Source organism: Phascolarctos cinereus, unplaced genomic scaffold (genome assembly GCF_003287225.1).
Source record: "Phascolarctos cinereus isolate Bilbo 61053 unplaced genomic scaffold, phaCin_HiC Scaffold_4;HRSCAF=312, whole genome shotgun sequence".
Classification (NCBI taxonomy): domain Eukaryota; kingdom Metazoa; phylum Chordata; class Mammalia; order Diprotodontia; family Phascolarctidae; genus Phascolarctos; species Phascolarctos cinereus.
The window spans coordinates 18447706-18465190 of NW_027555847.1; the positions used below are offsets into that span (position 1 = coordinate 18447706).

Here is a 17485-nt window from a genome sequence, read left to right on the forward strand (position 1 = left end):
GCTAACTCCAGTACAAAATAGAGACCCAGAGCTCTGACCAGAGGTAGTCCTTCCTTAAAGTCAACCATTCTATATGCATCCTATCCTATCTTCTCCAGCACATTTATCACCTTCCCCCACCATCTTCAATCTCTCCTTCCCCGCCTCCTACAAACATGGTAAAATCTCCCCCATCCTTAAAAAATCTATCATTAGACCCTACCACCACTCAAGCTACTGTCCTGTATTTCTCCTTTCTTTTACAGCCAAATTTGGGGGTAGGAGGTAGGGAGGTTAGATACACTTGCTGCCTCTACTTCCTTTCCTCTCATTTCTCAATCCTTTGCATTCTACCTTCCAGTCCCATCAGTCAACTGAAACTGCTGTCACCAAAGGTACCAGTGATTTCTTCACTGCCAGATCTGATGGGCTCTACTTAGTCCTCATCTTTCTTGATCTCTCTGCAGCATCTGACACTGTTGGCCATCCTTTCTTTCTAGATACTTGCATTCACTCTCTGGGTTTTCATGACAAGGCCTTCTTCTCTTCTCCTGACACACTATCTATTGGTGAATTCGTGAGCTCCTGTGGTTTTAATTATCATCTTAATGTAGATGATTACCAATTCTTCATCTCCAGCTCTAGTATGGTTTCTGGGCTCTAGTCCCCCATCACTAACTGCCTAGTGGACACTGCCTACTATACTTCCCACAGGCGGTTTAAATTCAGCATGTTTAAAACAGAAGTCATTCCTATGCTCCTCAAATCTATTCTCCTTTCAATCCTTCCTACTTCTTTTCAGAGCATGATCATCCTTCCTGTTACCCAAGTTTAACAAACTCAGTTCATCTTTTACTCTTCACTCTCCCTTACTCTACATATCCAATCAGTTGTCAAATCTTGTTTTTACCTCTATGACATCTTTTGCTTCCATCTCCTCTCTACTTACCAGGACACCATCCTAATTGACACAGACCTTCAATATCTCTTTCCTGCACTATTCCAACAGTATCCTAACTGGTTTTCCCAGGCCTCGGGTGTCTCCCTTCTGTAAGCCAACCTCCTTTTCATCCCTCACTCAATCAACTTTGTTGTCCTTCTGTTACCTCTAGGATCAAATACAAACTCCTCTCTTGGACATTTAAAGACTTTCATTTATAGCCTGGCTCCAGCCCTGCCTCTCTCCCTCTTTAGGTGTCTACATACAGTCCAGGCCAAATGGTTTTCTTGCTCTTCTTGGGATATGACACTCCATTTCCAGTCATAGCTGTAGCCACAAGACTGGCTCCTTCTCATGCTTGGGATGCACGTTTCTCTTCACCACCACCTCTTCAAAATTCAACTCAAGCGCCAACTTTTACATGAAGCCTTTCCTGACTGGTGGCACAGTAGAAAAGAGTACTGAGCATGAAGTTCAGATCTGGCCCCAGACACTTCCCAGCTGGGTAAACCTAGGTACTTAACCTCTCTCAGCCTCAGCTGCCTCAAGTGTAACATGGAGATAATAATAAAACTTCTCTGGGCTATTATGAGGACCAAGTAAGATATTTCTAAAACACTTAGTACGGCGTCTAGTATAGGGCAGGCACTTAATAAATGCTTGTTCCTTTCCCTCTAATGTCTACAGTTGCCTTGTATTTATTTTGTATGTCCTTATATAGGTACATATTGTTTCTCTTGATAGACTGTAAGCTTCTTTTAAAAAAATGTATTTACTTTTAATTTTCAATATTCCCTTTTATGAGAGTTTGAGTTCTAAAATTTCCCCCTCCCTTCCCCTCCCCAAGACGGCATGTAATCTGATATATGCTATACACGTACAATCGTATTAAACATATTTCCATATTGGTCATGTTGTAAAGAAAAATCAGAACCAAACGGAAAAACCACAAAAAAGAAAAAAAAGAAAAAATACCATGCTTTGATCTGCATCAGACTTCATAGTTCTTTCTCCGGATGTGGATAACATTTTCCATCTTTAGTTTTTTGGAATTGTCTTAGATCACTGCATTGCTGAGAAGAGCTAAGTCTGTCAAAACTGGTCATCACACAGTGTTTCTGTTAGAGTATAAGCTTCTTGAGGATACGATCTGTTTCATTTTTTTTTATCCCTAGTGCTAAATACAGTGACTGACACAGAGTAAACACTTAATGAATGCTTTTTGATTGGCATTATAATGATTTAGTACTAATCCTCTGAGATAAGTAAAAATGTGATCTAACAGATAAGATTTAGTCTTTTACAAACATCACACTTTACAAACTGTAATCAAATAATGTCTTTTAATGATAGCTTAAAAACATTTATACATTTAATGATATGTAATGATTTAGTAAATTATAAATAAAAACAACAAAAATCAACAGCACTTTTGAAGTCAAGGGATATGAATAAATTTCAGTAAAAACTTTAGTCAACAACTACCTAAAAAAAATAATCAGAGAAATGAAAATTAAAGCAATTCTGAGGTATTACTTCACATCCCATCAAATTGGTAATAGGGTAGAAAAATTCACTGTTAAGACTGTGACAGGCAGATAGCTATACAAATTCATTGCAGGCAGAACTGAGAATTTGTCTAGCCATTCTGTGAAACAATTTGGATTATTCAAGAAGAGTTTATTAAGCTATTTTTATACTTTTGCCCAGGAATCCTGCCACAAGGCTTATACCATGAAAATCAATGACAGCAAGAAATGACCTAGATGTATAAAAATACCTAAAGTGGCACTATTAGTCAAGCAAAAAGCAGAAAACAAAACATTTGCTTATATCGAACAAACTCGAGTGTATGAATGCAATGAAATCATTACACTTTGAAGAATGACGAATGTGAGGAACGATGAGAAACAAGAGAAGACACAGAAACTGAGTAAGGACAGCAAAAGCCACAAAGGGACAAAAGAACACCACATACAGGGACTGCAGTGACATAAATGAAGGCCACACAATTCAAGTCAAACACAGCTGTTAATGTAGGTACTGGACTTAACCAGTTAAAGCTGCATGTTTCTTTTAGCAATCAGATAACTACCAAAGTGAAAAGTGACATACAGCCTAAGTTGCAATCACTCTATTAGAGGATTCTGCTGAATTATTTTGGGGAAAACGTTTTGTAGGGCATAAGTTGGGATATGTGTGCTGTGGTGAACCAAATATAGTGCCAGCAGGAAGTTAACCTTCTCTTAGACAAGTCATCATGCAGATGTCCACCAAAATTCAGTATCTGGAAAATACATCTTGATACTATAATTTTGTACTTACTACTCTGAATTGTTCTAATTTCTGATTGCCTTTGATAAAGAACGGGCATTCTTTGTCCCCTGTTCTGTGTCCATACCGTTTACAGCGCCAGCCTAGAAGCCAACAAAAAAGTCAACGTTTCAGTAAAACCGCCCACGTTGGTTACACAAAACAGAAGACTTTCAGTCACATCAAGTTAGTCTTTATGACATTCACATTTTGTTTTGTTTTTTGTTTTAGTGAGGCAATTGAGGTTAAGTGACTTGCCCAGAGTCACACAGCTAGGTTTTATGTGTCTGAGGTCACACTTGAACTCAGGTCCTCCTGACTCCAGGGCTGGTGCTCTTTCCACTGTGCCACCTAGCTGCCCCTGACATTCACATTTTGGAAAGTAAATGCAACTGACTAATTATGTAACACATACATAAATAGAGTGAGCCTTTCTTCAAGACACCCTTTATAATAGGGGAGTATGTAATGAATAGCTACGTCACCAAGTTCCCTTTCACTTTTAGATGGCTCTAATTATTTTGAATTTTTCCTTTAATATAAGTCTAAGTTTGCTTCACTGTGTCTTCCACATCTCTCTCATAGTATCGCCCCCCCCCCCCGGCCAGACAGAACAAGTCTACATCACAATAACCTGTCGCAGTCCCCTTTCCTCCACCCCCTGCCCTGTCTTTTCTTAAAACTAAGTATTTCCAGTTGTCTTTTTGAGAAAGTGGAAAAAACGTTGAGCTAAGTCTTGAAGAAAGCTAGGTACTCTAAGAAGCTTCCCCTATGTTAAGTAAATTACCTATGTATGGGAAAAACATGAATATAAATTCACAAATTGATGACACTGTAGATATTCTGAATGATGAGAAAGGTAGAGATCACATACATTGCATAACCTTGACTTCTTTCCCCAGGGGCATCCAGAGGCCTTTAGTTGGAGCATGAGCCAGAAATTCTCTGGCATGTTCATTGCCTGGTACATCTGGTATACAGTCTTCTGGCTTGGTCTCATCTTCCTAAACAAAGAAGAAAATCTGTAAACAAAAAGCCAAAAGGACCAGCCTTCTCTTTAAGTTGTTTTGGAGCACATCTCACCATCCCCTTGATGGAGATGAGAGAAAAAGAAGAAACCCCTCCCACATTATCCCTTTCAGGGAACTCCAAATGCAGACAAATTTTATGTACCAGAAAAGAGACAGAAATACTAGGAAAAATTAAATCACATGAAAAGAAATTGATTTTTTAAAAATTTATATAAAGTCACAATTTAAACGGAAAAGAAAATTCCCAGAAAACAGACTAGAATAAATAACTCAGAGATAATTTCTAAGTCAGATTTTAAAATCAAAGCATGGCTTTCTAAAATGTAAACAGTATTTCAATGGAAATAGCTCCTTTCACCTGGAAGGATGCTGCCATTCTTTCCAAATTCTGGATGTGGTGCTTGTTAGAAATCTAATAGTTTTAATAAATGAATCATTTCTCTAGCCTTCAACTGAGGATAAGTGTGGTGTCAAAAGAAAACTCACTGTAGTGTGACAGTGCTTACGTTTATGCAAAATTTATTACTAAATAGTAAACAAACAGAACTAATTTCATGGTTAGAGAGGTCATTTATGGATCAGCACTGAATGAATGAAATATTAGTCCATCCCAAATAAGTAATAATTACTATTATTATTATCATTATCGCTTATAACAGGGCTTATTATGGTCCAGGGGTGTCAAGCACTTTACAATTATCATCTCATTTGCTCCTCATAACCCTGAGAGGCAGGTGCTATTATTACCCCCAGTTTACAGATGAGGAAACTGAGGCAAACAGAGGTTAAATGATTTGCCCAGGGTCACACAGCTAGTGTCTGAGGCTGGATTCGAACTTGGGTTTTCCTGACTCCAGGCCCGGTGCTCCATCCACTGGACCACCTAGCTGCCTCTTACATAGTTAGCATCCATGTGGAACCTTCATTCATGATTTAATAATGAACTCAATTCGACATTTTAATAAGCATCTGCTTTGTACGGGGCACAGGGTTAGGCACTGGGGATACAAAAACAAAATGAAAGTTTCTGACCTAACCTAGAAATAGCATTCACCATTCATCTGACACTCACTTAATCTCTTATAGCATCAATTTCAATCCCATTATTTAACTGGAATGATCCTGTGGCTTCTTCACTGCTCAGTCTTCTGGTCCTCATTCTTTTGGACATCGATACCTAACTCCTCCCAAACAAACCCTCCTTGGTTCTCATCCCATTGCTCTCTCTCAGTTCTCTTCCTGCCTGTCTGCTACTCTTTCTTAGGGTCATTTGCTGGGTCATTGTGCTCCTGCCCTGTAAGTGTGGCTGAATACCAGCTGTCTCCTCTGCTTTGATTACTTGTTAGTTCCCATGCAGATGACTCCTCAATCATCTTTTTACTGAACTTCCAGCCTGCATTACTGACTGCTGAAGGACAGCTCTACCCAGAGATCCCTTAAGTGTCTCATACTCAACATGCCCCAAACCTCACTAACTATCCTTCCTCCAAACTTTCATATTTCTGTTGACAGCACTACTACCCTTCCAGTAACCTAGATCTGCAACCTCAGTCATCCTTAACTCGTATAACTTTTCTTCACACTCCTGATCCAAGTTCCCACATCTTGTCAATTCTGCTTTCATAACATCTCTTGCATTCAGTGTTCACCTCTCCATTCCTACAGACTCAAGCCCTAGTTCAGGTCCAACTCATCTCTAGCCAGGAATATTGCAGAAGCCTCCACCCAATTAATAATATTCCATCCATACAACATTCCATACAGCTGCTAATTGATATTCCTAAAATACAGGTCTAACCATGTCATTATTCTGTCCAAAATTTTCGGCTATTACCTTGAGGCATTGAAGACAAAAAACCAATGCCTCCCATAACTTGGCTTTCCCTTTTCCAGTTTAATTCCATAACATTCCCCTTGCACACTCCTATCCAATCAGATTTTCCAGTTAGGTGTTTCTCTTTGGTACAGGTAATCTACATTTGACCTGCCTCCTTCAAACCACAACCCAGGTCCCTGCTATATGAGTCCTATCACGATCCTTTCCCAGTTGTTAATGCTCTCTCCTTTTTGAAACAAGTACTTTGTATTACTGGGTATACACTTTGTATTTTATTTGCTTATCTGTATATTTGCTGTTTTAGCTCCTCAGTGGAATAGAAATTCCTTGAAGTTTGGGATGATTTCAGTTTTGCCATTGAGTCTCTGGAATTTAGCAGAATGACTTACATATAGTCAATGATTAATGAGTGTTTCTTGAAATGAACTGAATTTTCTAATAACTAGACTATTAACTATGAAACAAACTTTTCAAGATTTAATGGGAGGACTTGAGTTCAAATTCGGCCTCAGACACATAACACTTACTAGGTGTGTGACTCTGAGCAAGTCACTTAACCCCAATTGCCTCACGAAAAAAAAAATCCACCAGGCGTATGAATCCCCTTTAGGGGCATCTAGGTGGCACTGGATAGAGCTTCAGCCTTGGAGTCAGGAGGACCTAAGCTCAAATTTGGCCTCGGACAGTTGACACTTACTAGCTGTGTGACCCTGGGCAAGTCACTTAACTCCGATTCCCTCACCAAAAAACCAAAACAAAACAAAAAAGTTAATGAGCTTCCTATCATTTTTAAAGAAAGGCTTTAGGGGGCAGCTAGGTGGCTTAGTGGATAGAGCACCGGCCCTGGAGTCAGGAGGGCCTGAGTTCAAATCCAGCCTCAGACACATAACACTAATTAGCTGTGTGACTCTGGGCAGGTCACTTAACCCCAATTGCCTTACCAAAAAAAAAAAAAAAGGCTTTAAATGGTCATTTGTTTGAGACATTGTGGAAAGGATTCTTTCATTGGAAAACAGTGTTTCCCTATGTGCCTTCTAATTCTTAAGGCACTAAAACCTAGCCAGGGAGCCTAGTCTGTATAATAAAGTACTAAAATGTGCAGCACAGTCAATGTGAAAAGATAACGGCATATAAGAGAAGTGCCATCAGTAAGAAAAAGAGCAGTACACGGTGGAGGTGGAGCTTGAGCTGGGCCTCTGTCTAGAAGACAGAGGACGTGTCCACACGGACGCATCCTATAGATTGGAAGTTCTGAAACCCCCCGTGGGGTCTGTGGGTAGATTTCAGAGAGTCCATGAACTTGGTAAGAAAAAAATTAAATCTTGAATGTAATTGGTTTCCTTTAGAATCCTACATATTTTATTTTATGCATTTACAGAAGAGGTCTCTAGGCTTCACCAAACTACCAAAGGTGTCTGAGACATTAAAAAGGTTTCAAGCCCTACTCTGGATGCATTCACAAAATACTTTAAAAAAAAACAATCACTGGTAGCAGAGAAACAGTGTTACCAAAAGTGCCTTAAGAATCATTATGCCATCTTATAATTATCTGATTTTACAAAAGTTTACTCAAAATGCAATTATTTTTAATGATTAGATTATAAACAGCAAAATAATGAACTATACTCACCTTGATAAGTCCAGGAGGAGGTTTTTCATAACTAGGGGGGAAGGGGAAGAAAGAGTCCATCAATCACATTCATATAGCAAATGATGGTCTAATTTTAATTACTTTAGGCAGGAACAGAAACAAGGCCAAAAGAGTTTGTGTTCAGACCCAAATTTTAAAAAAATAATTCAAATCAGACAATATAGCCCTTTCTAGCCATTAGTTGGAAGGTCAGACAAACATATATAGAATCAGAGATTTAGAGCTGAAAGGGACCTCAGCTAGGACTGAAGCAAATAGGAATGAAGAAACTTATTGGCTGAATGACCCTGAGGAAGTCGTAACCTTTCTGAGCTTGTTTCCTCACTTGAAAAACAATGAAAGCCCCAAAATAGGTTTATTGTGATAGATAAAAGGAGACATAAACTATTTTGCAAAACTTTAAAGCACTATAAATTGGCTATTATTATTATTTTAAAAGTGGCTTTTAACTGTCAGGTTGTATGGGAGATGTGACAGGGTTACAGGGTCATTCCGAGAAGAAATGGTTCTGGACTGGGACCTGCCTTCAGACTTTGCAATGTCTATCACAAACACAGGCTAAAATTGCCCCCCCTCTAAAAAAAAACCAGCTACTTTGTTGGGAGAGTAAAGACAATGCAAAAATGGATTGAGGGGCGGTCTTAAGAGTCAGGAAGACCCGGGTTTAAGCTCTTCTTCGGACATCTTCTAGCTGTATGACCTGGGGTAGGTTATGGCACCCAGTTACAAGGATACAGCCAAAGTGCATGAGACCCTTGGGTGTAAGCAGGCCAGATCATCCTGGGACACGCCTTAAAAGGGTCAGCTCCTTAAGAAGAGCAGTTCTTTTATTCTTTGTACTTGGGAAAGTACAAACCTTCAGGGATAATGGAGCTACCACACTTCAACTCTCACACAGAAGAGTGCCAGATTTAAGCATAGGAGACAGAAACAGCATCACACACACACACACACACACACACATATTGGGATGGTGTGTACACATGTAGGTATATATACACATAGATGTATATGTTATGTGTGTGTATGAGAAAAACAGATAGATTAAAAATAATAAAGGGAGAGAAGAGGATGGAGCTAGATTGCCTTCAGGAAATTGTTTAGTTATTTTTCAGTTGTGTCTGACTCTTTGTGACCCCATTTGGGGTTTTCTTGGCAAGGATACTGGAGTGGTTTACCATTTCCTTCTCCAGCTCATTTGACAGATAAGGAAACTGAGGCAAACAGCATTAAGTGACTTGCCTAGGGTCACACTGCTAGTAAGTATCTGAGGCCAGATTTGAACTCAGGAAGATGAGTCTTCCTGATTCCAGGCCTAGCACTCTATCCATTGCCCCACCTAGTAGCCCTTCAGTAAACTGCAAAGCTTTAATGATCCCAATAAACACCATTATAATGTTTATCTTTTTTTAAAAAATGTTTTTTTCAAATTACAAAAATCCATCATTCTTTCTCTCCCACCTTCCACCAACCCTCACTGAGAAAGGAAGAAAAACAAAACCCTTGTAATAAATGTGCACAGTCAAGCCAAATAAATTCCTGTACTGGGCAAGTCCCATCCACGTCTCAGTCTGTACCCAGGGTCCATCACCTTTCTGTCAGGGGTGAGTAGCATGTTTTTCATGCACCTTCTGGTCACTGCATCACTCAGAGTTCTTCAGTCTTTCAAATTTAGTTTCCAGTTCTTTGTCAGCACAAAAAGAGCTGGCATTAAAGATGTTTGTGCCTCTGGCTCTTTTTCCTCCTCCTCTGCTCTCTTTTGTTATCACTGGCTCACAGGATCACAGTTTAATAACTTTGGATATAATTGCCGGACCAGGTCCTAGCACCAGCAAGGGTGCTGGGGTCCCTCCAGCATTTTTCTTCAGCTTTGTCAATCTGATGGGCTTGAAGTGGATCCTTAGAGTTACTTTAATTTCTCTACTATAGTTTTTTCCCCCCAGGGATGGAGGAATGATTCAAATGCCATGACTTTTTTTTTTCCAGAAGGAAAACAAAAGTACAGAGAAAGAGCTAAAGATCTGAGTCTCAGCTCTAGATGTAGAGCTGGAAGGATCCTCTGAGGCTGCAATACCATCACTGGACAATAAAAACCAAAAGCCCAAAGAGGTCAACATTGTGTTGTACCGAGAAATCAGCGAGCGAGACCCAGACGTAATTTAAAATGTGGATTTATTAGCGCGTGGCTGCAAGGGGTACGCACCCCCACATCAAGCAGCAGCGATCAGGGGTCGAGCTGGGGTTTATATGGAAAAGAGCATGGGAAAGAAATGCCAGGGACAGTGATGAGGTAATCCAAAGGTGCAGGTGTCTTTGGGGGCTATGGATGGGAAAGTACAGGGAGTATACCAGACAGGGAGGGGGATGGATCTTTGGAGTCTGGCAGGAGGAAGAGTCCTTGGGCTGGCCGAGGACACCCCTGTCCCTCTGTCTTGATGAGAGAATGCTCTGCAACAAGGGAAAGCTTTCTCACAACACAGGAACTTACTAAGGAATTGGGAGGCTTCCAGAGACATGATCTGATGGCTGGGGCCTGAGCAGCCCAGCTCTGTGTTAGCTGTACCAGGGAGAGAGATAAGGGTCATGCTGAGGCCCATGCATGAATAACTGCTAGGCACAGTGTCCTTGGGCTGGGGAGTGGTTGTCAGAGACAGTGTTTCTGAGACTAGGGAGAAATTGGGGCACAAGTACAAGCACAAGCAGCCGAGCACCCCATCATTACGGGTCAGAGATCACACCAACCAGACCAGGTGTCCTGGTCTCTGGTATAAACATAATTATCTAAAGCAATTATATTGCAAGCTTTCTTATCCATTTGCATTGGAGGTATGGGCTGTGCTGAGCTATGCAAGAGTACATTTCCCTATCGTTTAGATGTAGGAAGAGAGAGGTCTGGGGCAAGATGAAGCAGTAATTGCTGCTTTCCATGGCTTAATGGGCCCTCCTACCTAAAATGATAAAATAATGTGCTGCATTACAATTGTACCCCTTGTGACAAGAAGTCAGGATTCAAACCCATGCACCTACACAGCTAGTGTTAAAACCAGTCACTCGCTTCACTACTAAGCCCTCTGTGTATGGGCCGCATGTCAATTTGGGAAAAAAAATTTTAAAACCCAACTCTGGGATTTTACAAAGACAGCCAAGACAGTTCTGTTGCTTTTGGTGACAACTGTCATTTTCAAATCCAGCTTCCTAGTATGAACACTGAAAAGACTGTGACAGTCAATATAAGCAGCCTGTCATCTAAAGAAGTTGCTAATCTAAGGAAAACAGCTGTGACTGACCTGCAAGGGACAACTGGTCCTTCTACAAAGCTACCTTACTCCTAGGTCTCCCCAGCCTTGCCTGAGCTGTCCTCATGGATACACACTTTTTGCCTTCTCTGTAACAAAGGTTTTGCAATTAATTTGTCAACTTAACTAAAAACCTGTCATGTCTGAGATAAGTACTTGTGTATAGCCTGTTCTTCCAGATTAACTGGTCTTTCCAGAAACCTTTGGATTCCTCATGCTTGTCTGTCTTGATGACATACCATTTAAAATCGGTCCCTCACATAGCGGACCTTTAAGTTGCTTCATTGTATTTAATATATGCTGCTGTGAAAATCTTTGAACACTTCATTTAAAATGGGATACATACAAGTTGTGGTAATGAACTCTAAACTGCTTTATTTGCCACATATTTGGGAGGGAGGTTACCAAGTGCTCTAATATTAGACACTGTGCTAGAAAAAGGGCCATTTTTCTTTTATGAGCATAAAAAAAATAACTGTAATTATTTTCTCACAATGTGGTCCAATGGAAAGTTTTTGTTCCGGAATCAAAGGACCCAGGTTCAAATCCAGTTCTGTCAATGATCAACCCATGTGACCTTAAGAAAGTCACTTCATCAGTTACCTAAATTCAATTTAACCGGCATTTATTAAATATATAACTATGCTGTGCAATAATAAAAGCTAACATTTATGTAGCACTTCTTATGTACCATGAATGCTCTAAGCATTTCACAGCTATTATCTCATTTGGTCCTCACAACAATCCCAGGAGGTTGGTGCTATTCTTATCCCCATTTTACAGTTCTGGAAACTGAGGCAAAAAGAGGTTAAGTAACTTGCCACGGGTCATACAGCTAGTAAGTGCCTGAGGCCAAACTGGAACGCAAGTCTTCCTGACTCCAAGCCCAGTACTAGCTTTTTGATACACAAAGACAAAAAATATCCTTAAAGAGCTTTGACTCTACTGGAGATTATAAAATGACTTTATGTCTTGTGTCCTTCCAGCTATAAAACCTCTGATCTTATGATCCTTCTTTCAGATGTGGAAAACAAAAGAAAGCAGGGAGAGATCCCTGCACAGACAAAGATTTCACCCTGACGTGGACTACATATTATTGTCAAGTGCACCAATACGGTGATGTTTTTAGAAGGCTGCTTTCCCGAAATGAAGTTTAAATGATTTTTCTAATGAAAGCTAAAGAGGACAGCAGAAATCTGTTTAAGTATGGGAAGAATATGTAGACCAGCTGCTGGCTTTAGTAAGAAATGTGAATAACACACATCTGAAGGGACCAAAAGAGGGCCTTTTTGTAAATAACCAATAAATCAATTAAGCTACAAGAGCCACAGAAACAAAATGGGATAGCTACGGGCTAGATCTGTGGTTCATTGAAAGAAAGAACTCTCAGATGGGGAAGCATCCTCTACCACTTCAGAGCAGCACACTGCCTCCCACTTACTGTCTTAGAGACATGCCCAGAGCACTAAGAAAACTGCCCAGAGACACACAGCCAGGATGGATACACCGTGGTGGAAGCTGAGCTCAGGTTTCCTGATTCCCACAAGCCAGCGAGCTATACCACCACAATTTCTACCCAACATCTAGCCCTTCTCCCCCCCACCCTCACCCCATATGGCATGATAATTAAATAGTAACCAAAACAATGTGGAAAAGGAAATGTCCATTAAATGTAGTTTTCACAATTCCTCCCACTGTTTTAAAGAAAGAAGCATGCCCCAAATTGTAAATGTGCATAGAACTATTTATTCTTATTCTAAGTCTTCTCTGGTTTGTGTAGAAAAGTAAATACAGTTACCCTGCAAACACAGCCTGCTTTCCAACACTAGCTGGTCACCAAACTGTTAGCCATGAATCAGTAAATTCTTTGGCCACAGACATAGGAAATACTAAACTTGTAAAATAGTCTTTGGTCCAATTTGACCCCTTTCTGCTTTTGCCAAGACAGTGGTAAGATGGCAGAGAAAAGGGAAAGGGGGATCAAGATTCACAGATAGTCTCTAAATATTGACTGAACTCTTGAAGCTCTAAAAGTCTGATCTCTGGCCAATGACCAATCAAAGCATTTAGATTATGGGAGGAATTGATCTACATGTTATCATTATGAATCAAACCAGAAGACACAAAGTATTTCGAGTTCAATGAAAGAAGAGCTCCTAGATTCTCTTCAAGGAGAAAAACAAAGGAGCTGTCCAGGGGCAACACTGTTTCATGGGGCAGTTGGTCATCTAATCTTGCGGTGCTCATAACAGATTGCCATGAAAAGCAGAGAACTTCTTAGACGATGTCTGTTGTTGAGATGAAGCTAGAGAATTTCTAAAAGAACTTCACAAAATCACAGGATCACAGACTTAGGGATAGAGGGGACCTTGGAGATCATGGAATCCAAACCCTTTACTTCTAAAGGTGGAGAAGCAAAGACTCCAGAAAGGGAAGTGGCCTTTTCACCATTACAAAGATAAGAGAGAATGGCCGAGTTGGGACTGGAATCCAGGCACTCTTTCCACAAAGCCACTTTGCCTCCAGATGACCCGTTCTGCCTAGCAAGGCACAGTCTACCTGAATGCTGAGTAACTTCCATCTGGAAGTGGGCGTAGAGGGAGCACCATGTCAAATATGGTTTAGAAACAAAAGATGAGAGCACTCAAATGATTGTAGACTACTTGGAAGCCTCATATCTGGATATAATGAACAAGCTGGAAGGTGGTCTATGTGACAAGCACCCAACAAACGATGGCAATAGTTCTGTCTTAGAGAGGAAACAACTTGTGATGGGTCTGGGAGCTATTTCACAATCAGTGTCAGTTTATAGTCTGATTATCAACTGGTAAAAAGCAAAGACTAAAACCAATATAAAATCAGAACAAGTCAGTCCACAAACATTTTATGAGGCATCTACAATGAGCCAGGCCATGTGCTAAGTGCTGGGGATACAAAGAAGGCAAAAGATTAGTCCCTGCCCTCAAAGAGCTCCCAGTCTCATGGAAGAGACAACATGCAAATAACTAAATAAAAGCAAGATATATACACAGGAACAATGTGGACACTGTGATTAGGGGAGGGGGAGGGACAGGTAAAGGCTTCTTCTAGAAGGTGGAATTTTAGTTGGGACTTGAAGGAAGCCAGGAAGTCAGAAGTAAGAAATGCGGAGGGAGTATCCCAGACTTGGGGGAATGCACTGAATCAGAAGATGGAGTATTTTGTGCAAAGAACAGCAAGGAGGCCAGGGGATCAAAGAATACTTGGGGAACCCTAGGGGTGGAGAGAAAGGAAAAGGAGGAAGGTATAAGTAAGGCTTCTTCACCCTGCAAGGTAGGAGAGGGCCAGGGCCAGGATACGAAGGGCTTTGAATGCAAATAGAGGATTTTATATTTGATCTTGAAGGTAAGTTTACTGAGTAGGTAGATGACAGAATCACTGTATTTCATTCCTATCTTCTTACCTACCCCAATGTACCATGTCAAGAATCAAGTAGAGGAAAGCAGCTATACCTGAGGGTATAGTGGAAAGAAGCCTGGACTTGAGACTTAGAGGGCCTGGGTTCAAATCCAGACTCTCACACTTACTGTGTTAGTCACTTAACCTCTCTAAACCTCAATTTCCATCTTTGAAAATGGACTAAAAAGGTTACTTACAACTGCAAATATTCTGATCCAGGTACTTACAACAGAAATTCTTGCTGGAAACAATACAATTCTAAAGGCATACAGGAACTGATATTTAAGACATCTTATGGAATTACAGGATTTAATTAGAAAGAACCTTAGAGATCACTGAGTTCAATCTCCCTACTTTTTCAGCTAAGGTAAACAAGATGCTCATATTTGTAGGTGACATCATGCAGTCAATGAATAAAGGTCTGGATTTGGAGTCTTGAGAGCTTTAATTCAAATCCAGAGTCTCCTACTTTACGTATGACCTTAGCAAGTCACTTCCACTTTCTAAGGTCCCCTCCAACTTGAAACCCTATGTACTCGGGGTTTGCTGACTCAAAGTACCATGGAAAGAAGCATAGTGAGTGTGAGGTGGCTTCAGCACATCACCAACAGTGATTTACCTGCAGGAAGGGGCATGAAAGCCCAACGCATGTATAGAGAAAGAGGGTAAGGCCCGGACAGTCCATTACATTGGGACAACCTGAGTGCTCAGCAGTGTCCACACAACATTAACAGAGTAAAGCAGGGGTCTTTGGCACATGAATGAATCCCCTAGGAAGCATTCAGGGAAAAACAGTGGCAAGAGTAAGTTCAGGATGAGAGGACATGGATGAGCCACACTTTGCAGGGTGCAGCAAGCATCCACACTGATGGCATTAGGGAGCCACTGGAGTCTTGAATTATTTTATAATTTTCCAGAAAGGAAGGTGCCCAACACTTCAAACTTACATGATTGTTCCTCGTTTTAAATGCATCAATTTGTGTCGTGATTAAAAAAAAATTCTTCATTTTTCAATAATCTACAATTATTAAATGCAGTTATAATAAAAATGTACATGTGTTTTGTATGATTTGATTTATGTGTGTGGACAGCTAACAAAAAAGGTATATATTTGTCTTCCTGGTTGTGCTTTTTTTTTTTAATCAGGAGAGACCAATTTTTTTATACCATTTCTTTAATAGGAAATATTTTAATATTATTCCTTTAATTTTTAAATTTTTTCTTTAACTTCTTTAATATTTCTTTAACTTGCTCAGATTGCTGTCAGTAATTAATTCTGCGAAGCAAGGTAACAAAACATAGGTAAGAGGCTAGAAACCACTATTTAAGTTTTTCTGGCTACTAAACAAGTCCCTTTTGACTTCTGAATAGTGGGATCTTTTTTAGAATGGCCTTTCGCTTAAGTGAACTCAACCCAGATGTTCCCGTGTGTCTTTTTTTGTATCTAGAAAATACATATGGCACGAGGGAATATAATATCTCCCCACCGACAATTATTTTATATGAGACCAGCTTCTGGCTCTAATTCTATTCACCTGAACTACAAAAAAAAAACTGCTTAATTTACTCCTAAAACAGACCTCTCCTTCATAGTTCTGTAAACCCACACTGAGACAGGCCAGCTTTGGGCATGTCTCAGCCTCTGATCCCTAAGCTAGAGTACAGGAATCACATGGTACAGGAGCACAGAACTCATAACAATAATTCTTTGCTCATGTTTGACTAAAGCAACACGAGTAGTCTGGGGAAAGTGCTGTGCCACAGTCTACTATTCATATTCTCAGAAATATAAGAATCATGGCACAAACAGAGTCTTGTTCCAGATGCTGATACTGGGGGGTGAAAAGAGCTGCTTCCTCTCCACATCTAACCTCACTGTCTTTTTACCACATGACAGTTACCACCAATCTACTGCCGTGCCTCTCCTGCGTGGCCCTCAGCTCTGGGATGATGGTCAGACTTTTGAGGGACAAGCCAACTCCCTCCTCGTGAGATTACACTTAGTGTGTCCTCCAAGAAACTGATCATTCCCCTCCAATAAATTTGCACTTGGCACAATAATGGCTAGTTACAACTGGACCCATTCTACCATGAAGGTGCTATCTGACTTGCAAAATCATTTTGTGATAGATTCTATTAAATGGGTGACTATGAAGTCGACTAGTCTACACACCAGGCAAGATATAATGTGAAAAAGAAACCTGGTGCCCCTATCTGATCACGTATAAAAAATGAGAGTATGCACACAGTAGAGGGACTGCTTATTTGCCCAACTGCGACAAAAGTAATGAAGCTCATAGGGAAATGTGAATATTCTTCCTCGGAAATAATCACTTCTCTTTTTAGCAGCTAGGTGGCGCAGTGGATGGAGCACTAAGCCAGGAGTCAGGAGGATCTGAGTTCAAATACAGCCTAAGACACAGGCTGTGTGACCCTGAACAAGTCAGTCCTGTTTGCCTCGTCTGTAAAATGGGCTGGAGAAGGAAATGGCAAACCACTCCAGTATTTTTGCCAAGAAAACCCCAAATGGGTCACAAAGAGTCAGACACGATTGAAATAACTGAACAACAACAAAAAATTATATGAACATGCCTTAGGAGCATCTTGTACTTCTGACACAGAAGCCTGTCATGAATCTGGGGAAATTCTGGGACTTCACCGAGACTGCTTAGATGCTATCGCATTCTACTTCAGGGCAAGCACTGCTTCCCAGATTCATAGGATGCAAAGGCTTTCAAACCACAAAGATGAGGTATCACATGCCACCTCCCTATACTGCCACAGATTATGTGATCAGAAAGATGGACAAATAGTATATTCTTCAAACTTCTCAAACCCTAGAACCTCAAAAATTAAAAAAAAATCATGTGCCAAATTTAGAGTAATTTTGGCTGAAGCCACGAGAAAAGCAGTTCAAATCCTCATGAATTAACAGCCGAGAAAATGCAGAACGTACATCTCCACTCCCAACACCTCTGCCTGCCACAGTGCGCACAAGCA

The 17485-nt window shown here is 40.5% G+C and overlaps 1 protein-coding gene across 1 annotated transcript in view; it reads right to left on the reverse strand.

Moving 5' to 3' along the window:
• Nucleotides 1-17485, reverse strand: part of RP9 (RP9 pre-mRNA splicing factor) — a 37131-nt gene that overhangs the window by 10998 nt on the left and 8648 nt on the right. The window contains exons 2-4 of the mRNA XM_020968969.2: nucleotides 7731-7761; nucleotides 4107-4236; nucleotides 3245-3336 (exon numbers count right to left, since the gene is read on the reverse strand). Coding sequence (XP_020824628.1) covers nucleotides 3245-3336; nucleotides 4107-4236; nucleotides 7731-7761 — 253 coding nt within the window. The remainder of the gene's footprint in view (nucleotides 1-3244; nucleotides 3337-4106; nucleotides 4237-7730; nucleotides 7762-17485) is intronic.